We start from the raw sequence: 23,760 nt of genomic DNA, 5'->3' as shown, positions 1-23,760 counted from the left end.
ATTTGGAGGGGTGAGATTTTGTGGTGTGGAAAGTTGGATGTCCTCTACAAAGTAACTTGTTTAGTGGCTCATGTGGAGGGGATTGACTTAGTGACATGCTAGAGGGAAGAACCCTACTGCATGAGCAATGGTAGGAAGCCACAGGTAGCCAAAAATCTTTGCAAAAAAAAGAGCCGCTTTCTAACGAGTTAGGTCTGAATGCACTTGTGTTGGAGCTAGATTGGAATGCATCCATGATGAATATACACCATTCAATGCGAGATGTAGAACGAGAAACCCATAAGGGGCAGCGAAGGAGTCGGTGCTTGTCTATATGCGTCGCTTATGTGTTCGCAAATTGATCTGTCTATAGTGATTGATGCAATGTTAAAAGGGGTGAGAATGTAGGGCAACCTTTGTGGTCATTCGTCATGAATGTAGTGTTGATGAGATGGACTTGCATCGACTTAGATTCAATGTTTGTTTCTCAATATGCATTTTGGTCAGCAACTTGGGCAAGTCAATGTCAAATGTAGCTATGAAACAATGTCTCTTCTTTGTTGCTATGCTTATGGCTCCACTGCCATAGGCAAGGTGAGGTATCAATCTCCAATGCATAAAAATCTTGTTACAAACAAGTCAGAATAAAGACTGCAAATCAGAGGGGGTTTGATCAAGAAAGCAGCAGCTGAGGTAGATGTCTATAGGAGGTATAGTAAGTTGAATGTTTATAGGAGCAAGACAAGTCGAGGGCTCGGCAAGGACCCTGAGTCACCAAGCTTAGAGCTTGACGAGCTCTGAATTTGCCTGCGAGCTCAAACTCCTCAATGCTTTATCCCACATGCTTGTTAATATTTATTTCTTTGGGTCAATTCCAAAGTTTTCTTCAAACAAAATTGTTTCCTTTTAGTGTCGACTTGTAACTGAGTTCCTTCCATAGTTGATTTCCACAATATAGTCGAAATGAGGAATAACTAGTAATGATGTTTTCTAACAACATTACAATTTGATCCTTAGTATTATAGAGTCTACCTTCTGATCAAGTTCTCCTTCTGTTAGCAAGGTTTTAAGCCTTGATGACTAGTATTAATTCATCTGATTGAGGTGTATGTAATAGATGGACCGCATAGCAATGTTGCGTGTGATCACAATGATAGCCAAATCTGATACTTAATTGTTGAGCAATTGTTCAATCATGGAAATTCAAGTATGAATGTCGTTATAATTAATACATCTAGTTGGAATGCAAAACTGATTACAAAAAAATTTAATAAGGCCAAACTTTCGCATTTGAAAGCTTGTATATTTTCTATGCAATCTGAACACATACTATCTATCTGAACTTATAGAAGTTTAACACCGAATCTGGGAAAGAAACTTTATATAATTTCATTCTGGTAGATTGAAAATCTCTTTCCCTTAAGCTGCAGACTTATTTAAAATTATTTTCTGTATGAATTTCTGGCTCTCAAAGGTCTGGGAGGGACCTGCTCTGAAGGTGGATCTCTCCCCTTTAGAAGTAGTCTTAGTCTCATTCATATGAATATGTTTTATTTGATTAGATTCATTTATCACTAGTATCAAATTTGTACTTTCATGACATTTGACTTCCTAATATGATCCCTTTCATACAGACACCAATTTATGATGAGAAATTATTTTCTAATTCAATTGGATCCAGCATATTATAAACTTACGTTATTCATCAAACTTCAATGGCAAGCTTGCATCCATAACAGTCATTTGTCTTGAGCCCCCAGAACAACACAACATGCGATGATAAAGATTATACGGGGGAGACTTGGAAATGGTCTTCAGAAGCCTTAACATCGTTGGTATATGCAGCAACATCTGATCGATCAAATTCATCCACTGATCAAAACAAAAAACTTTGGCAACCCAAGCCATCCGACATCCATAGAGTTCCACTCTTATTCTTTGGTTAATAATATGGGTGTTAGTTTATACAAAAACACAGAGAACAAATCAACTGACTAATCTGGTGGCCTATATTGTTCTGGGCGGTTCTATTATAACTGGCCCTTGATCTCCATCCTTGGTCTATAGGCGATGCTTATGCCCAGATTCATATGGAGGCATTTCATTATAATATTTGACTGAAATTCATTTCTTGCATTGTTACTTGCTCTTATGCCATGTTAAATTTCTGCATTTTAATTCAATTTTCTATAATTTTGAATGAGATCACATATCTCATTATATATGTGTGTGTGTGTGTGTGTGTGCGCGCGTGTGCACGCATATGCGTGCAAGAGGTATCCTTTCCCCAAGGGACACCATAAAACAATTATTATATTAAATTTATTTATATAATATAATAAGTACATTTTCAATTTAATATAATATATATAATATAATTATTGCTAATACAATAATTATATAATTTATATTATCACAACCTTTATGTTATCTATGTCAATCTGAAGGAATCCAATCATAGCTACAATAAAATAAAAGATGTCCTGTATATATCCAATGTGTAGTATGTTATTTATTATTTTACTCAGGAAAGATTTTTATGGAATATAAACATTTTCATTTTGAAAATATATTTGGAATTTGATTTGATCAGGATTGGCAATTTAGGCCTAGTGCTATGTTTTCTTATTTCACTTTGCTTAGCATATTAGATCTGTCTACATTTATACTTTCTAATAATATATGCTTAAAGCTTTGGCTGTTGAACTGCTGTTCTACTTAACTAATGCTATAAATTCAACCAGGTGGATCTCACAAGCAGATATTGTCATCTGACTCAACAACTTCAAGATTTCCAGTCATATATCAATTGTATTTCAATAATTGGTACACACATGGACAAACTGTTCTAGATTTCTTTGCTATAGGGTGCTTTCGGAACAAAATCATAGTCAACCTTACAAGACTTTTCTTACTTATAAAAAAATTGAGCTACAGAGCAAGGTTATCCATTTGTAATGGTTATGGTTTCCTGGATAAGAAATTCTGGGTTAATTTTTTTCCACGTAAATGATAATGTACTCCTCCATCAAGTGACAACTGCCAACTATAATTTGATAAGCTCAAATAAGTCATTATATCTTTGCATTTCTTTCGGAATTTTAGTTTTGCAGTATTTTTTGCTTTACATGAAAATTAAATTTTAAAATTCATTTGGTAATGAATATCTGCCTTTCATGCCCATAAATATTGATTTGTTTAATGTACTGTTCACACTTTTGATTTAAAGATTTGGCTGACACTCTGTTGATTTGTGCAGGTCCTAAGCAATCCTGAGATGACACCTGTACATACTTTTATGTGCAACTATGATTTAAGTGACATGCCTCCTGGCACAAAGGTGTGTTTGACATTATGATTTTCATATTCATTATTGTTTGTGACAAATCCTTTCTATATTTACCTGAAATATTTACAGTGTACTAAATATATGTGGTCTACAATGAAACATTGAAAAGTATTGAATGTGAATTATATGGTAGATTGGAGCTCGCACAATGAAATTGAGAGCTTATCTAGTTGAATACACTTTCTTTCGGTTAGATCAGAAGGATCTTGAAACACCTAAAGCATTCATAAGAAGTGAAATAAATTGCAGGGTTAGTGTTTTTTCAATTATAGGAAGGCATTGTAGAGTTAGATTGGTAGAGGCCACAGGTCTAGTAAGAAATTGTGGTAAAATGAGAAATTTACCACTGGAACATCTCTGGTTAGATTGGTAGAGGCCACGGATCTAGTAAAAAATTGTGGTAAAATGAGAAATTTATGTGCTCTGCAATGGGTGTCTGCTGTCATCATATATGCTTTTTTTGGGAAAATGTTGATTAGGCCAATTTAGTGTTTTATTTGCATGCCCTTTTGTTGTTTGATGGTGAAGGTGATGAATTTTTTTGAGAGAGGTGGAGGTGATGAATTTATTTCTTAGAAATCTGTGTTATTTTTCATACATTGAATTATTGCTTTTAGATAACACTTTTTTCTTTGCCAAACATTCCATGTTCAGTTACTACTAATTATACTGGAATTCCTCTGGTTACCGTATTTTCTTTTTATTACATTGGCAAGAAATTGAGAAATATGAGTCCTCAATTTTTCAACTTCACTTAGAATCAGAACCCAAATTCAATCAATTATAGATCCAATGCAGATTTTGATTTTGTTAAGCAAAATTATTACTGCATTTTCCGTACTGTGAAACATGCAATGAGCTGTCAAACTGAATCATTATTTTGCTTAAGAGAGGAGAGGAAATTTCTGATACTTAGTGCTGCAATTATGATGTCGAAGGTGAAGGGAATTTCTTCGTATGGTGTACGATTTGACATTGTGTTACATCCCAATTTTGGCCTAATTTGAAATATAGCCGTTGAGGTTCACATAAAGTTAGTTGGCAGTTTAATTTGTTATAATCTGGCGAAATGGTAAAATAGTCGTTATGATTTCAAGTGAAGATAACATGCTAGTTGATCGTTAATCATGAATTCATGGAATTGAGATGAAGGTTAATTGTAATGATTATTTATGATTAAATAATTTATATTTTAACTACGGAGAATTTCCTTGCAAGCAACACATCTAAGGGGTGGAAGCATTGTCAGAAAAGAATTAGGCAGGAGCATCACCATCACTGAGCAAACGGGTTGAGGACCTAGCAACTTGAAATAGGATACACCTGTGGGACCGCATGAGCTATTAAGGAAACGATGTAATAAAAACATAAAATAATTTACCATGTCCCATATATTACTGTGAACCACTATACCTTGTCATCTATTACCCAGACATTCCATGTTCCATATGTTAGTGAACCATTAAAATTAGTATAGTTCATGCACACCTGTGAAAGATACATATTCACATCTGTACATATGGAGTTTTGACCATAGATTTTCACTCCTACTACACCCACTACACTATCTGAAACATTAGATTGTTGAACTGAAGACTACTATGTTTTGTGTCTGCATGAGTATTTGATGCAACTTGCATAAAAGTCATAAACAAATTAATCCCCTCAAGGTTGGATTAGCAGTATGATGCTTCACTTGAAATCTGAAATCTGTTGTGAAATATGCAAGAGAAGAAATATGAGTGGTTCTATTAAAGATCACTCTACTTGCCGTTCTGTTTGTGTGTTTGAAAAGAGAATTGTTGGTGTTAGTAAGTTGAACCATGCTCTCATTTATGCATGCATTCTGACCATATGGAGTTCTGACCATAGATTTACATCTGTACATATGGAGTTCTGACCATAGATTTCCACTCCTACTACACCCACTACACTATCTGAAACATTAGATTGTTGAACTGAAGACCACTATATTTTGTATCTGCATGAGTATTTGATGCAAGTTGCATAGAAGTCATAGCAAGTTAATTCCCCCAAAGTTGGATCACCAGTATGATGCTTCACTCGAAATCTGAAATCTGTTGTGAAATATGCAAGAAAAGAAATATGAGTGGTTCTATTAAAGATCACTCTACCTGCCGTTCTGTTTGTATGTTTGAAAAGAGAATTGTTGGTGTTAGTGAGTTGAACCATGCTCTCATTTATGCGTGCGTCATTTACACATATAATCTCATCTTTGTCACAATTCTGAAAACTAGTGTAATCCATAAGGCAGATTGAGAATTATTTTATAATAGTGTGATTTTTTGGTATGACAAAGGTAACTACTAAACAAGCTATTGAGATACAAAATATTTTCGGCATCAAATAAGAGAACTATAATGACAAAGGTTACATGGCACCTTTTTATTATTATCACTCAACCACCACTTCGGTGCTGCTTAGACAAAATTTGATGCAATATCCAGATTATATTATCTATATAAATGACCTTATAGAAAGTATGTTTGTGTATAGTCATAGTATAAGAAATATAGGTCAAGACAAGTATTTTGAATTTAGATATATAAGATTGACATCTATATATAAGATAATGTTGAATTTAAATTTACAAAAATACACCTTGAATATGTGGTAAGAACTCCATATGTACAGATGTGAGTTTGTATTTTTCATAGGTGTGCATGAATTATATTAATTTTAATGGTTCACTGACATATGAGACATGAAATGTCTAGGCAGTATGTGACGATGTTATAAAATATAAGAGAATTTTTGTTACAGATAACTTTATGTTTGAGATGGATCTAGATCCGGTGCTTTCCTTTTACTTAGATTTATCTCAATATCTGTAACAAGATTTTGTAGTGGGAGTTGCTGGTGCTACTGAAAATCTCGGTGAGATGCACAACATCATTTCCTAGAGTCTAAGTGTAAAGATGCATTCTAACAATAACAAGTATCCATTTATCATAGTAGGTGCAACTATATTAATAGCCTATTTAGTAGTTGTGGCCATGCTCTGGAGCTTCTGTACCAGTAGATTGAGAAGCAATAACCTACAAACATTTAAAGACAGTGAAAGGGAGATAAGCATGCTTGTGGACCAGGGTCCACGTCAATATAGGCTGAAGGAGCTTATACCAATAATCACCCTGCTAGACTTATAAAAATACGCCTAAATAATATTTATAGAGAGTTGAAACTTACCAATTAAACCCATTTGAATTCTCTCTTAAACTTTCTCACAAAAAAATATGTTAAAAAAAAAAAAATCACCTACAGGATCGTGGAAAATATATGAGCAAATGAGAGATCTTTTCAAAAAAAATGTAGAGAATATTCTTATAAGTGCCTCAATATATATTTAAATTTTAAAACTCATTTTTGTTGGAATATTAAGTATGATACAAAAAGTTTCCTTTTAAAACCAATAGCAGCACCAACAATTCTCACTACAAAATCGTGTGGCAGATATTGAGATAAATTTAAGTAAAAGGAAAGCACTGGATCTAGATCCATCTCAAACATAGATTTATCTGTAACAAAAATTTTGATATATTTTATAACACCGTCGTATATTACCCGGACATTCCATGTCTCATATGTCAGTGAACCATTAAAATTAGTATAATTCATGCACACCTGTGGAAGATACATACTCACATCTGTATGTATGAAGTTTTGACTATAGATTTCTACTCCATCCACTACACTGTCTGAAAGATTACATTGTTGAATTGGAAGACCCCTATATTTTGTATCTGCATGAGTATTTGATGCAACTTGCATAGAAGTCATAAACAAATTGATCCCACCCAAGGTTGGATTACTAGTATGATGCTTCACTTGGAATTTGAAATCCGTTGTGAAATATGCAAGAGAAAGAATGTGAATAGTTCTATTAAATATCACTCTACCTGTCGTTCTATTGGTGTGTTTGAAGAGAGAATTGGTGGTGTTCGTGTGTTGAACCATGCCCTCATTTATGCTTGTGTCATTTACACATATAATCTCACCTTTGTCACAATTCTTAAAACTCGTGTAATTCATAAGGAAAATTGAGAACTATTTTATAATAGTGTGATTTCTTGGTATGACAAAGGTAACTACTAAACAGGCTATTGAGATTACAAAATATTTTCAGCATCAACTAAGAGAACTATAATGACAAAGGTCACATGGCACCTTTTTACTATTATCACTCAACCACCACTTCGGTGTTGCTTAGACAAAATTTGATGCATTATGTAGATTATATCATCTATATAAATGACCTTATAGAAAGTATTTTTGTGTATAGTCATGGTATAAGAAATATAGGTCAAGACAGTTATTTTGAATTTAGATAAATAAGATTGACATCTACATATAAGATAATCTTGAATTTAGATTTATAAAAATACACCGTGAATATTATATGAATATCTGAAACTTATGTCAACATCTATATATCTGCCACAAGATTTTGTAGTGGGAATTGCTGGAGCTGCTGTTGGTTATAAGATAATCACCATAATTGAACACAAAGAGATATCACTTAAGGCTATAAATGGGTTACTGGATTCATGGGAAACATTTTCACAAGGCTTAAGTGCTAGATACAAACTTCCAGAGTTCAATAGACTTAAAGGAGATTGCCTTCAAGAAGAATCTAGGCAACATATGAAATGAGAGAAATTAAAAATTGAAGATGAAGAACTTCATGTCCTAAACACAAATTCCTATAAAGGTAAGAAGAAACACTTCAAGAAGAAGGGTAATCAAAAAAATGACAAAGTGTGACCTGTTGATGTATAGATTTCCACTCCTACTACACCCACTAAGACATCTTGTGACAGATATTTAAATATTTGTAGGTCATTGCTGCTCAATCTACTCCTCTAGAAGCTCCTGAGCAAGGCCACAACTACTAAACAAGCTATTAATATAGTCGCACCTACTATGAAAAACGAATACTTGTTATTGTTAGAATGCATCTTTACACTTAGACTCCAGGATTGGATGTTGTGTGTCTCGCTTAGACTTTCAGAAGCAGTAACAATTCCCACTACAAAATCTTGTGGTAGAGATTGAGATAAATTTAAGTAAAAGGAAAGCACTGGATCTAGATCCATCTCAAACATAGATTTATCTATAATAAAAATTCTGATATATCTTATAACACCGTCATATATTACTTGGACATTCCATCTTCATATATCAGTGAACCATTAAAATTAGTATAATTCATGCACACTTGTGGAAGATACATACTCACATTTGTACATATGGAGTTTTGACCATAGATTTTCACTCCTACTACACCCACTATACTATCTGAAACATTTGATTGTTGAATTGGAAGGACATTATATTTTGTATATGCATGAGTATTTGATGCAATTTGCATAGAAGTCATAAAAAAATTAATCCCACCCAAGGTTGGATCACCAGTACGATGGTTTATTCGAAATTTGAAATCCGTTGTGAAATATACAAGAGAAGAAATATGAATAGTTCTATTAAAGATCACTCTACTTGTCATTTTGTTAGTGTGTTTAAAGAGAGAATTTCTAGTGTTCGTGAGCTGAACCATGCCGTCATTTATGCTTGCGTCATTTACACATATAATCTCACCTTTGTCACAATTCTTAGAACTCGTGTAATTCATGTATACGTTTGCCGAGTGGTTCGTTGCAATAGGCAGAGCTATTCTCTCTTACAAAACACCAATAGAACTACACGTAGAGTGATTTTTAATAAAACTATTCATATTTCTTTTGTTGCATATTTCACAACAGATTTCAGATTTTGAGCAAAGCATCATACTGGTGATCAAACCTTGGGTGGGATCAATTTGTTTATGACCTCTATGCAAGTTATATAAAATATTCATGCAGATACAAAATATAATGGTCTTGTAGTTCAACAATCTAAAGTTTCATATAGTGTAGTGAGTGTATTAGGAGTGGAAATCTATGGTCATAACTCCATATGTAAAGATGTGATTATTTATCTTTCACAGGCGTGCATGAATTATACTAATTTTAATGGTACACTGACATATGAGACATGGGATGTCTAGGTAATATATGACGGTGTTATAAAATATATTAGAATTTTTGCTATAGATAAATCTATGTTTGAGATGGATTTAGATCTGGTGCTTTCCTTTTACTTAGATTTATCTCAATATTTGCCATGATATTTTGTGGTGGAAATTGCTGGTGCTGTTGAAAATCTCAGCGAGATAGACAACATCTTCTCCTAGAGTCTAAGTGTAAAGATGCATTCTAACAACAAGAAGTATTCGTTTATCATAGTAGGTGTGACTATATTAATAGCCTGTTTAGTAGCTGTTGGTTTGCTCTGGAAATTCTGTAAGAGTAGATTGAGAAGCAATGACCTACAAATATTTAAAAATAGTGAAAGGGAGATAAGCATGCTTGTGGACCAAGGTCTACATCGATATAGTTTGGAGGAGATTATACCAATAATCACCCCCCTAAACTTATAAAAATACACTTAAATAATATTTATAGAAAGTTGAAACTTACCCATTAAACCCATTTGAATTACCTCTTAAAGTTTTTGACAAAAAAACATGTTAAAAAAAAACACCTACAGGATTGTGGAAAATGTATGAGCAAATGAGAAATCTTTCCAAAAAATTAATGTAGAGAATATTCTTATAGGTGCCCCAATATATATTTAAATGTTAAAACTCATTTTTCTTGGAATATTAAAATAAGAGTATGATACAAAAAGTTTACTTTTAAAACCAATAGCAGCACTAGCAATTCCCACTACAAAATTTTGTGACAGATATTGAGATAAATCAAAGTAAAATGAAAGCGTCAGATTTAGATCCATCTCTAACATAGATTTATCTATAACAAAAATTCTGATATATTTTATAGCACCGTCATATATTACCTGAAGATTCCATGTCCCATATGTCAGTGAACCATTAAAATTAGTATAATTCATGCACAACTGTGGAAGATACATACTCACATCTGTACATATGGAGTTCTGACCATAGATTTCCACGCCTACTACATCCACTATACTATCTAAAGCATTTGGGGAAGGAAAAGTATCAGTGGAGGAATCCATCTAAGTACCAACAAAAGGGATAAAAGAGGAGGTTTTTCTCTATTTGGGGAGCAGAACATTGGATATAATTAGTATTCGATTAGGGAGCTCTTTTAGTCAAAGACTTGCTAGCCTAGATAGGAGTTACGGAGGAGCAGTTAAATAACACTTACACACTTAGTTGATAAGAAGTAATCCATGTTGGCCTCCATCACAATCACCTTCCACGCAAGCAATAGAAATATAAGAAGTCGAGATGGGGCCGCTCAACAGTTTAAAGAGGTAGAAGAGATTCTTTCAAAGAGGCTCACGAGAATGAGATGGTGAATTGCCTTTTCATACTAAGCACCAAGATTATTGATCTCCAAGTAACAATATCCAACTATCCTCCAATTACAATCTTGAAGACTTTATGCTAGAGCGTATAAACATGCACGACAAATGCGTCCATCAACAGATATATTAAAGGGAAGTCAAAATTAATACATAATCATCGGTAAAAAATGGGAGAAGAATCAAATGAAGATTTGTAGAGAAAATAAGATTTAATATATAAGGTGAAAGGACATCTATGCCAAATGAATACGTAACTCCACCACAATTCTCCCACAACATGAGGAAATATATAAGAGATCCAAAAATGAATACTATCCATTGATTTAAGACAATAGATTATTAAATGTAATTGAGGAATTGAAAATAGAGGAAGCAAAAGATTGGTAATAAATGCCACATATATATCAAGACTAATCACGGAAATGATAAGCAATAATTGAAGGGAAAGATTGAATGATCTTGAACTTCTCAGAAAAGAGCAGCTTTATATCAAAATCAAGACTTACATTCAGTTCAACTTGCAGATTGCTATAATAGAAATTATAATTTAAAAAACATTCAATGTGGTGGATTGTTGCAATGGGCATAACTCAATTACACTTATGTAAAGGAGGAATTTGGGAAAGCATCATCATCACAAGTTACATGGATGAGGTTGAATGCAAGACTTTATTGCTATAAGAGAAATACAAGGTGGGTAATAAATATGACTAAGATTAAAATTTCATAATATTGTCCTCAACTATCAAGGAATAAGTACAGGGACTTCACAAAGCTAAAGTAATGTAAGGTTATGGAATGGTGATTCGTGGAGAGCGCAAATCACAGTAATATGAACTGATACTTGAGACATTGGGGCAAGGATAACACTATTATATCTATTAACATATCATACTAGAAATATATGAGTAAAATGAAAGAATATCCTCCTTGTAAATTAGAGAACTGGGTTGAATGGTAAGTTATCTTCTCAAGGTACATTACAAAACGAATGTTAGATGTCATAATCTGAAATGCTTGAGTGAAAGCGCACGCACTGATTATATGTTATCAGGAGAAAAGAGAAATAATATGAACATCACCGAATAGGAAGGAAGGAAAGACAAGAAATTATTGCATTAGATACTTGTTGGAAATGGTAGAAGTCAAATAAGAACAAGTTAATGATCTTACTAAAGAAACTTATATAATTATTGTAAGTGGTGGAATAAGTGCCTTTAAACTAAAGATTGGTATTATGGAGTGTTAGGAGCACAGAGAAGAATTGTTAGAGGACAAGGATATGGATTATGGTAAGGAAAGATTTAAGAAGTTTGAGGAGGAGGATGCTTCAATTTTCAAGGTCACTAGGGAAGATTAATATGCTGTATGGTATTCTTCTTGTTAATACTTAGAACATGGGTATAGAACTATTGCAAGAATGCAAGGACCATCTTGAGAGGATTGAATAGGAATATAATAATGGATATTTATCTACAAGTGGAATTGATGTTTTATTCAAAGCTATTGAACTAGACCATTTGATGGTTCAAATTCATTGATAACCTTATAAAATGAAGTGTGTGGGAATTTTACATTGTGGGAGCGGGGGGGGGGGGGGGGGGGGGGGGGGGGGGTGTGAATAATTACCTTAACCAATGTTTCATTGCCAGTGGAGGCATTTTTTGATTGGATGCATATGGACCTTCATTGGAGCAATTAGTATCAAGGATGTTGATGTACATACAAGTATTTATTATTCTTAAGTATTACATTTATCTACTCATTATAGTCTCTCTTATTTGTATTTCTATGTGTACTACATGAGCTATTTTTCTCTGATATTTTCTTTGTATTTGAAGATGATCTTGTAGGAAAAGAAGAATGGTACATTAGGCATATTGTGCAAAACTCAATCTTGTGACAGTACCTCCAAAGAAGTTTGATCTAGGATTCAGTAGTCATCTGATGATCAGGTTAGATAAATTCAGGCTCTTGAAGTGAATATCCTTGATGGTTGAGATTATGAGTATCCTTCTATATAAAGAGGAAGTCTGACACTTCATTAGAGGCAACCTTGTATGAGGAGGTCAAAAGGTCGGTATCATATTCAGAGGTCAAAAGGTTGATATCAGATTCAGAAGGAGTCTGACATTCCAATCAGAAGCAACTTTGAACAGAAAAAGTCAACAGATTGAGAGGGAGAAGTTTGAGCTGAAATTCCTTGTAATCCATTCTTCGTAATAGAGAAGCTTGAGGTGAAAGCTCTTGTTCCACCCTCTAGGAGCAGCTATGCTGGATCCACCCTCTATCTTGGTTCATGGTGGATATCATGAGAGTTATTATTTTGCATATGTGGATTATGTCATGAAAAGTGATGATCTTTCATTGATGTATTTGTGAGGCCGCTATTGTAAGGTGGCGATCTTAAAAATGGTTTGCCTTGTTCTCATGATTGACTACATTAAGTTGCTGTCCCAGAGTGCTGGATATCATGATAACGAATGTATCATGGTAGACTACATTAAGTTGTTGTCCTAGAGTGCTGGAGATAATGATACTTGCCATGATGGAGATCATGACATTTTGATTACCTGTTATCATGACTGACTGCATTAAATTGCTGTTCTAGAGTGCCGGAAATCATGATAATGAACGTATCATGATAGATTATATTAGGTTGCTGTCCCAAAGTGCCAGAGATCATGATACTTGTGATGGAGATCATAATATTTTGATTACTTGTTATCTGATAGACTACATTCAGCTGCTGTCCTGAAGTGTGCCGGAAATCAAATAACTCATATCCTTCTAGGATATAAACATATTCTTTTGGTAGGCATCATGAACGTGATGCCAATGCACATACCAAGAGAATATATCTTGTTGAATCATACTTCGGATGATATTGAAAGATAACACCTATATTGATGGATATGTGTTGATATCCTTAAATATGTCATTCCAAGCAAATCATATTGAGATGATATCTCTCTATATGCTTGAGAGCATAATGTGCTCTATAACAATTCTTCCTAGTTAAGAGGGAGTGTTAATGTTGTACCTTCAGTTTGATTGAATGGACCTAGAGATAATCCTTCTATGGATATTGGTTAATCATCAATTAGACAAACTCTCCTATATCCACTTTATTATATATATATATATATATATGTTTTATATAGTTATGTTTATATATATTATTATTAATATTGTCTAAATGGTTATTAACTTATAAATTACCATAGGGACATGTCTCTTCGTGAGACATTTCCACTCTACTCATATTTATATGCATTCCAATCTGCACTTGGAACACATTGAAATAAATGATAGTGTTATTACATTTGCCGAAAACAATTCTACAAAACTCAACAGATTTATGGTTAAAGCACATGATATTGACGTATCCTGTAAAATGAATTTTTTAATGACCTACTTGAAGAGATCTATTTTATTTTATGTAGTCAAAGGTTAGACCACTTCATTCTCACTCTTGGCATATTCACTTGAAACTGTCACCCCCCTGCATGTTAGGGCAATAGAGATCAGAGGCTTGATATATTTTTTTGGTTATAATTCACTGAGTTTTGATAATATTCTGATGACAACCTAGCAACATGCCCTAGCAGTTCAAATCCTTGCCTGTTGCAGGTAAAAAACTTGTTGAAAATTGCATCAACGATCAGGCAATTATTGTCTCATTTTTCCCCAACATTAACAGGTTTTACACTTGATTAGGCTATTGGGGTCGAGAATGGGTTAAATGTGACAATATGGGTACATATGCATAATCAATCACATCATCATCTGTTCACATTGTTTTTTGAGATTAAATAGTTGGTGTTCTGTGGGGGCTGCCACCCATAATACATGTGATATTACAATATAGTTCGTAAATGCACAATAATCATTAAATGCCATGATATGGTGTGTTTAATTTGCCATCCAAAAGGTGCCATCAAACAGGGGCAAAGAAATGCTCTTCAAAACAAGAGCAAGAGCAACATGCTCAAGGTATTTTAGAAAACACACAACCTAGCAAAAACCTTATGCAGAAATCCATCTTAGTAACCTCAATAGGGATAATGTGCCACAAACTACTACCAACAAAAAAGTAGGAACTCAAACCATGGCCCAACCCCCTCCCAAGGATGTAAGACCTCTCCAATGTACCACTTCTTCAACTGAGAGATTTGTTGGCCTGTCCAGAGGGATCAGCATATTCAGATGCATATCTCCAAATTCATGTGCATGCGTTTTGGTTCCATTAATGTGTCATCATAGAAAGTGGTGACTGTGTGATCACTTGAGAACTCAGTCTGTCCATTTCACTGTGTTACCATTAGCCTGTGCTGCACTGAGCAGATACCATGATAGAAAGCAACTCTTGCTCCAATAGACAAACTCTATCCACAATAGCCTCTGTTCGTTGCACCCAGAACATTAGAAAACTACTCTCTCACCACCTCACCTCAAGAGTTGAGTAGCACGAGAAAACCACCTTTAAACCCAGAACAAGAGCATCATGAGTGAGACATTTAAAAAAGCCATTGCCTAGCAAAAACCATATGTAGTCACCACAGGAGCCCTAAGCAAACATGTAACAAACTAATACCAAAAACAACAAGCAGGAACTTAAGAAAACAGTCTGACACTGCCAACAGATACCTTACCTTAAATAAACATCAAGTGTCGCCCTCCCAAGGATGAAGGACCTCCCCATTGTACCACTCTTCAATCAGGAAGTTCTGTCCAGAAAATTACAGCCATTCAGATGCATGCCTCATAATGTCCTCAAATGCTTCTTGGTTTCATGAATTATGTTACACAGAAAGTGGAGATTGTGTGATCACTTGACACCTCAAGCCTTCCATTTTAGTGCGTAACTAGAAGCTTGTGCAACATGTAGCAGATATTATGGTAGAAAGCATGAATACACACACCTCTTCCTCCAACAAACATCCTAATCTGCCATACACTTTTACACTCACCCGCAATAGAATTTTCATGCCCGCCTTTGATCCTTGTTGCATTTGACATCTTGACCCTTGAATAGGGGACCAGCAGTTTGAATTTCTTTTTCAACAGTAACATAGATTTCTAAAATTTGATTTCCACTTGATAAATGTTACAACTAGAACAGTCCGAATCTTAAGTTCATGTGGAATATAAGCTTCAATGAGCAAAATGAAAGACCACGATCTGATTCTATGGACTGCATCTTTTGCAACTGAGTAAATTTTTCAATTGTGTTTGTTTGTGTTTTTCACTACCAAATCTTAGTGAACATGTACCCATGACACAGCATAAGATTTGACCTTTTCATGATAGGTTGGTTGTTTGAGGTCTTGGAAAATACCTTTTTAATTATGTAGTATTTAAGCATGCTGGGTTTAGTGTCTGAAAATAAATGCTGATTTGCTAACTAGTTATGATTATGTTCAAGGATCATGATTAAGATTACTTATATTGATCACACCCGAAGGTTTTTGTTAAATTTCTATGTAAAGCCTGGTTTTCACTGCAGTGCAAGAATTGCTGTTTGGTTGGTCTTGTTCTGTTTGCTTCTGTGTCAAACAGACTTGAATAGACAATAAATATATTATACAAGGAGCTACCTGAAGTGAAAGAAAGATGCTTATGCATCCTTTGTCCAAACCAGTCAAGTAAGACATACATTAGCTTGATTGGATAATCACAAAATCTCTCTCCATTAACTTGCCTACACCTCTATATTCGACTCACATACCACCCCTATAAAATCTGTGCATTTCAATTTGTTCTTTTGCAATTTTCGCAGCAAAAATTATTCAGCTTTGTGCACACAATCATGCTATTGATGGGTTTCTGGTGCAATTGAATGGAAGCAGACATTTATGCGGCATAAGGTCAGCTTAGCTTCAAGTGGATTGACATCAACCTCACAGAGAGAGATCTCGCCAAGGAGTCAAGATATGGCAGCTAATTCCATGGCTGCATCATCAGCAATTGTACATGGTAGGAGTTTACAGTCCAGTGAGAGGCTGATTGATGCACAAAGTGAGGAGAAAATTTGTAGCATGAGATCCAGGAATTTAAACAGGTTATTGAAAGATAAAGCTTCCGAGGATAGGAATTGTACATATTCAGAAAGTTCTGTGAATAATGATATTTACAAAGGGGCTGTTGAGTCTGTCAAAGTAATTACAACTGCACTAGCACCTAATTACATTTTGGATAGAAATGCTACTGTCAATTTCACTTTAAATGACAAAAAGGTTTCTGACAGTTTAAAACTTTACGAAGACCAGGGTTTCCATAAGGAAGATGACAGTATGATGGATATTTGTGATAAATCCGGCAAGAAAGCTGTACCTGATTCTGTCAAGGTTAATGAAAACATGTCAAGTGGAGGTGTTCTTCGATATGCACTGCATCTCTTTTTTCTTTGCCCTCCACTCAAAAAGGGGTCAAATTCACCACTAAAATGCAACTCAGATTCTCTGCTACCATCTGCAGTTTCAGACAATTCTATGCAAGTTGAAGATGAAAGGCATTTCTACTTGTACAATGACTTGCGAGTTGTTTTCCCACAACGACATTCAGATACAGATGAAGGCAAGGTATGAGGCTTGTTATATTTGAGTCAAATTGAAGCTATTCTATATGAATCAGATGTCCTGAAATATATCAGTATTTGCTTTTGCTTGTATATTATACTAAGATGCACATATGCTCTGACTTTATGTTCTATGAAAGCATAGTAGATTTTCATATACAACAACAGCAGTGATGGCAGTTTAGTGGAGAAACATGTAGAAACAGTGTGTTTGGCAAAATAATTCAAACTAAAAAATATCTTTTGGTGGCAAATAGAAGGGGGGTCAAAGAAGGCAATTATTAAAGCAAAATAAAATATAATGTGAAATCTATCAACAATTCAGTATGTACTATATGTGTCTGTCAAGGCTGTGGTCTGGTGTATGACTTATAATGCGAATGGCCTGGTTGAAAGCACTGAGCAACAGTGATAATGCAGAGGTTAAAAGAATTTCTTCGATCACGAATGAAATTCTGTATTAAGGTTTTTTTTAAACCAAGCTGAAAAATGTATTTAAAATATAAAAGATACTTAAAATTTCAATTCCAGTGTAGGCATAGAAATCGATTCTAAAAGATAGGAGGGATTAGTACTTGTTGAAATATAGGACTTATTTAAATGCAGTTTGTCTGTTTCTGTTTCATTATGACAGATCCATTATAGGGTTTTATAGGATTTCTAGGATTTCCTTCAAATGATTGCAGAACATATGTTACTGCCCTGTTCCAACTGGCACATGATATGTTCTAATCTATTAAAAAATCACATCATCAGTTCTGCCCAACATCAAAACATGTCACCCGAAACTTAAAGTATCCAATGAAGATGGACAATGATGGACATAAAACACAACGTTGTTTAGCCTGACTTAATGGATCAAAATCTTATCACGTAGCCTGCCACCAGACATAAGTGAACATTGCTCATATTCCATACTACATAGGCATATGTTGTCTATCTCTAACAAATATCATTTGTGGATGAGACATGCACCGGGAGAAAGCTTCTGCATTCTTCCAAGGCTGTTCTGCATGCACCTTTAGGCATTGCATTCTTCTAGGTCTTCTTGGTCCTTTTGTGATGATTGATTGAGTATACCGACTCTCTGTTTCAGGCTGTGATAGAGATCAGGGATTGATTTCCATCAGACCTCTTCCTTTCTGCTATATTAGCAATGAGCATGTCTTCTACATGATTATTTGTATCATACGCATCATATATTCTGAAATACTGTTTGTCATGTTCTTTTGCTTCCTAGTATTAGTTTTAGCTGCCCTTGTTAGGTCCTTTGACCCAACCATTCATAATATTTTTTACATTTTCCCTTCAAATCAGGGATCATCATCTACTGCATCTGTGACTTCTCAAGGGAAGTCTGATATGCACATCTAAATGAACATGAAAAACCTTTAAGTGATGGACTTAGGTAAATAGTTATATGGACCGTAAGACTGAGACATCGATTAAATGAGTACTGATAACAGTCATATCATGTGTTAAAGCAATTCAAAGCAATGTTGAAGAAACTCCGCATCTAGATTTGCAAATTTTAATCTTCCATACGATTCCTTAACATTGATGGAAACATTATATTAGCAATTATATATGTATGCCATCTCTGTAAGCCTTTAACTCTAACCATTTAAACATATGACTAATGTCAGCATTTGCAACTAACCAAGAATTCAGGAGTCTTAAATCAAAGGGAATGTGCAACTAAAAGCACAACATTTTGAAACAATAAACTGACAGAAAAATGAATGAGTTTCAATGATCGTAGGCAAATAACTGTTCAAAATCCTAGTGGCAGTATCAAAATCTTAGCATCTAAACAAATTTTACATTAAGAATTATATTGCCAGTGTATATAACAGACTAAACAAAATGTATAAGCTTTCCAGTGGGTTAATTGTGATGCCAATGGAGAACTGTGGAGAAATAAACATGATGAATAAGTGACATTTAAATGTGAATGTTATGAACGTAATCCGTTTAGGTGTCAGTTAAGTTTCTCTCCTATGCATTAATTCGTGGGGAGAATTTGAATTGTGGATGCAAATAACTGATTGTACAATGGACAATATGGACTAGGTAGATAGGAGAGTGTTTATTATCATCATTTGGTTTTTTAACATTGCCTGTTATCCTGATGTGGCATATACTGTAATTGTTGTTGATCTGTGGCAGTTGCAAGTGGAGTGTCATTTTCCAGCAGATCCTAAGTACTTTGAGTACAGTAACTGAAGAATTCCTTGATCAATTTTGTGGGTGCCAAGCTAACTGTAAATACTCCCTGGTAGTCTATTTATTGACATACCTTGTACAAAATTCAATTCAAGCAATTGCTGTTATGTGAAATTTGGGTTCTCAACAATAATGTAAATATCAATTTGAAATGTCAACAGAATTTAGGTTGTAAAATTGTTTTTTCCAATTCATTGATTTGATGCCTACATTGGGCTCATTATCATTGATATATTTTGTAAAGCAATTCAATTATGTGAATATTGATTTCTTCCAATAATTCAATTATCAAAGAAATCTTTGTTGTTTGTATTTTAATAACACTAACAATTTAATAGAAAATTACATATATGTAACTTTGAGCCGCAAATATAATTAATGAATTAATGACTGGAGAGAAGGTGGCGGTGCCAAAAATTTAGGGGGAGAAATGTTAGTATACCTATAGAGAAACAATGTGATATTGCTCACTAAAATATGTAAAACTCAAAATAAATTAGAATATTACCAAGGTGTTGAAGGGTTTAAATGACGTAACTAGACTTCAATGGTAGGAAAAAAAACAATGGAGTCCCTGCCTGAGGGGAGTAGCAGGGTAACAAACAATAATGGTTTAGAGTTCTCTTTGGAGAAACTATTGTATTTGGAGGTAATTTTGATTTATATTGAGAAACAATACATTATACAAACTATATATGGTACAATGTAAGTCATAATGGTAGGAACCATCATCTATAATCTTATCATCATCTAGATAATTAACCACACTTGACAGCTCAAAATGTTAGTCCTTGACAATTTTTTCACTATTGTAATTGCTATTTCATCATCATTATGTCTTAGAGAAGATTGATGTTCCTAACTGAAGTATAGAAAAGTTGATTTGATGTGCATCACTCGAAAATGACAAAAAAAAATCTCATAATAGACACAGAAAAGGGAAACATCATCTCCAGGAAGGTCATCATAGAGGGTAGGCATGTAATATCAAATGATCAGAGACGGGAGACAAGATGTACAAGATTATCTATTAAAAATAAATTGATTGAGAAGTGCTATATTTTTCCTGTAGGTAGAAACTTGTAGCAATATATAAATTACAAACTAAAGGTTATAATCTATTGCAACAAGGATGTTGTAATTTTGAATGGATGTGGGAGTCTCAAAGAGTTTGGTTAGAATATAGAGGTGAAGTAAAGATGTATTCAAGCAATTGGTTAGAATATAGAGGTGAAGTGAAGATGTATTCATGCAAAAGGATGAGGAACTTCATTAAGGGACTTAAAAGTTGCTGTATAAAGGAAAACGAAATTATTTATTTGCAAAGTACTTATGAAAAGGTGATGAGACTATAGGTGAGATAGGTGGATTTGAAACTAACCATTAATATCCATTGAAATGCAAAAAGGTTGTCACTTAGAAGTATAATGAAATATGCAAAGTCTATAAATGAAAAAGCAAGAAGAGAAGATATAATATTATTTCAAAGGGTCTTGAGCAACTACATATGTATCATCAAATTGATATATTTGGTAATGGATATAGTGATTTAAAATAAATAATTGTAGCATTGGAGTCGTATGATGGATGGCCAAAAGAAGAAAATAATGTGTCAAACCCATATAATTATAGGTCATAAAAAGAAAGTATATTCAAAAAATGGTAAAGAAGAGAGACTCTCTAAAACTTTTGATCATTAATTTTTATTTTAAAAAATATTGAAGTTATAATGGAGGAAGAGAAATAAAATCTCTAATAAGAATGATAATAAAAAAATGAAAACAATTATTGTAAAGTTTCTGCTATAGATCAAACTGATATATTGCCTTTCTTATTGCTGAAGATGGTCTTGAATATATAGATCCGTAATAAGAATGATAAAAATAAAATGAAAACAATTATTGTAAAGTTTTTGCTATAAATCAAACTGATATAATGCCTTTCTTATTGCTGAAAATGGTCTCGAATATGGATTATAACAATTATTCTGAAAATGTTTTTATCCTTGCTACTAAATCGCATAAGGCAGTAATGCTAGAGAAGCAAACTTAATTGTATGTGTGTCCTCTATCCACATTCTTACTTTCCTTTGTAGTAAACCCAAGGGACATGTCCTTACAAAGGAAATGACTCTTTCTAGTTTGGCCCTTCATAGACATTATTTTCCCAAGATTAGTGTCTCCATTTGATGACTAATAGTTAGTTAAACTGACTACTTTTAGTGTTCCCAAAGGATTGCGATCTGTATTATAGTTTAGTATATCTTAAAGGCTAATGATATAAAGTAAATTCATGCTTTATTAGATCTGTACGATTTGTAGAATCGGACTAGTATGATGTTAGAGTTATAGAATTAACACTCTCTCTTAACTTGATAATCATACCGAGAGATTAATTATCTAGCACCATCAATTAAGCTGAATAAGCATAGATTGATACTCTATATCTATTTGAACTTTCTAAACATGTGGTATCATTGAACACATGATACTATGTTATATGACTTATCACTTATACTCGTGATAACAATATTGCATGAAATGCAATAAGGATTAAATTCTTCCTTTATCCAAGTTGTGACTCATAAGAATTGACAGACATATATCACAATATGATCTTGAGTTAAGATCTACTAGTACACAGGATAAAATCCGGAGAATGATTAAATTCTTCCTTTATCTAAGTTGTGACTCATAGGCATAGAAATGTCTACATCACTATGTGATCTTGAACTCATTCAGATTTGATAGTAGTTCTCTACTGTTCAGTATATTATCTTAGAGATCATCATCTCTCATAATGTCTTTTATATAAGTGTTCATTATCTCAGAGATCATCACCTCTTAGATAATGAATACAAATGGTGAAGCTCATAACAATCAATAGCTTGATGATAATAATTTTAACTCAAAATTATTTCATTAATAATTAAAGAATACAAATGTATTATAATTCAACCATACCAAGTCTTTTTCTAAAGTGATCTATTTTCACTCGAGAGAGAGGTTTGGTAAGAATATCTAGTCTGATCTGCAGTGCCATTGTATTCTATTTTTATAGTATTCCTGTCTACCATATCTCTTAAATAATGGTGAGAAATTTCAATATGCTTGGACTTGTCATGAAAATTTGGTTTCATAGAAAGCTTGGTGGAACCTTGATTATCACAGTGAGTAATAGTAGGATTCATTATTTAACCAAATATTCTCACAAATAACTTTCTAAGCCGAACTCCTTCCCAAGAGACCATTGTTGTTGCAATTTATTTAGTTCCTATGGAACTCTGTGCACTAATGCCTTTTTTCTGCATATCCATGATATCATCTCTGAGCCTAAACTGAAACAACATCCTAAAGTGCTTTTCCTATCAATAACACTTCCAACCCAATCTGAGTCTATGAACCCATGTAAGTCCAAGTCAACTTTCTCATACTTGAGCCCAAGGTTAAGAGTGCCTTGTATCTCATAACGTGTTTGACTGCAACTAGGTGAATCTCCTTTGGCTCACACATAAACTGACTTAAGGCATTAACATCATAGCAAATATCAGGTCTTGTATTTACCAAGTACATAAGGGATCCAATCATCTATTTGTAAAGAGTAGAATCTATGGAAGGTGATTCTGCTATTGCTTCCTTAAGTTTGTGTAGATTAGTCTCCATTGGAGAAGACATAGGTCTACAATTCCACATTCCAAATCTCTTGAAGATGTCAATGTATACTTTCCTTGATTAAGTATGATGCTATTAGAGTTCTGCCACACTTCTAGTCCTAAGAAGTAATAAGACATAGGTCTTTAGTTCCACATTCCAAATCTGTTGAAGATGTCAATGTATACTTTTCTTGATTAAGTATGATGCTATTAGAGTTCTGCCACATTTCCAGTCCTAAGAAGTAATAAGGGAGTCCTAAATATTTCATATCAAATTCATTGATTAGATCTTTCTTGCATTGATTTATAAGATGATCATCACCTGTTATTAGTAAATCATCAACATATAGTGTCAAAGTTATTATATCATCTTTATTCCTTTTATAATAGAATCAACTTGGATCAACTTTATTCTTAGAGAAACCTAAACTGATGAGATATGTATCAATTTTTTCATATCATGCCTTGGGAGCCTATTTAAGCCCATAGAGAGCTTTCTTGAATCTGCAAACAAAGATCTTAGGATTATGAGTTTCAAATCCTTCAAGTTGTTCCAAA

At 33.8% G+C, this 23,760-nt stretch overlaps 1 protein-coding gene across 1 annotated transcript in view; it reads left to right on the top strand.

Annotated features, from left to right (window-relative positions):
* LOC149564389 (uncharacterized) overlaps positions 1-19,862 on the top strand; it is a 72,673-nt gene extending 52,811 nt beyond the window's left edge. The window contains exons 4-6 of the mRNA XM_089827437.1: positions 3,239-3,319; positions 16,597-17,328; positions 19,494-19,862. Of these exons, the coding sequence (XP_089683563.1) occupies positions 3,239-3,319; positions 16,597-17,328; positions 19,494-19,550 (870 nt within the window). The 3' untranslated portion in view covers positions 19,551-19,862. The remainder of the gene's footprint in view (positions 1-3,238; positions 3,320-16,596; positions 17,329-19,493) is intronic.
* The last annotated feature ends 3,898 nt before the right edge of the window (positions 19,863-23,760 follow it).

Source organism: Cupressus sempervirens, chromosome 4 (genome assembly GCF_028749045.1).
Source record: "Cupressus sempervirens isolate cs-2001-9-10 chromosome 4, ASM2874904v1, whole genome shotgun sequence".
Classification (NCBI taxonomy): Eukaryota; Viridiplantae; Streptophyta; class Pinopsida; order Cupressales; family Cupressaceae; genus Cupressus; species Cupressus sempervirens.
Note: the sequence above shows the minus strand (reverse complement) of the source record. Positions and strands in the feature narration are given on the sequence as shown.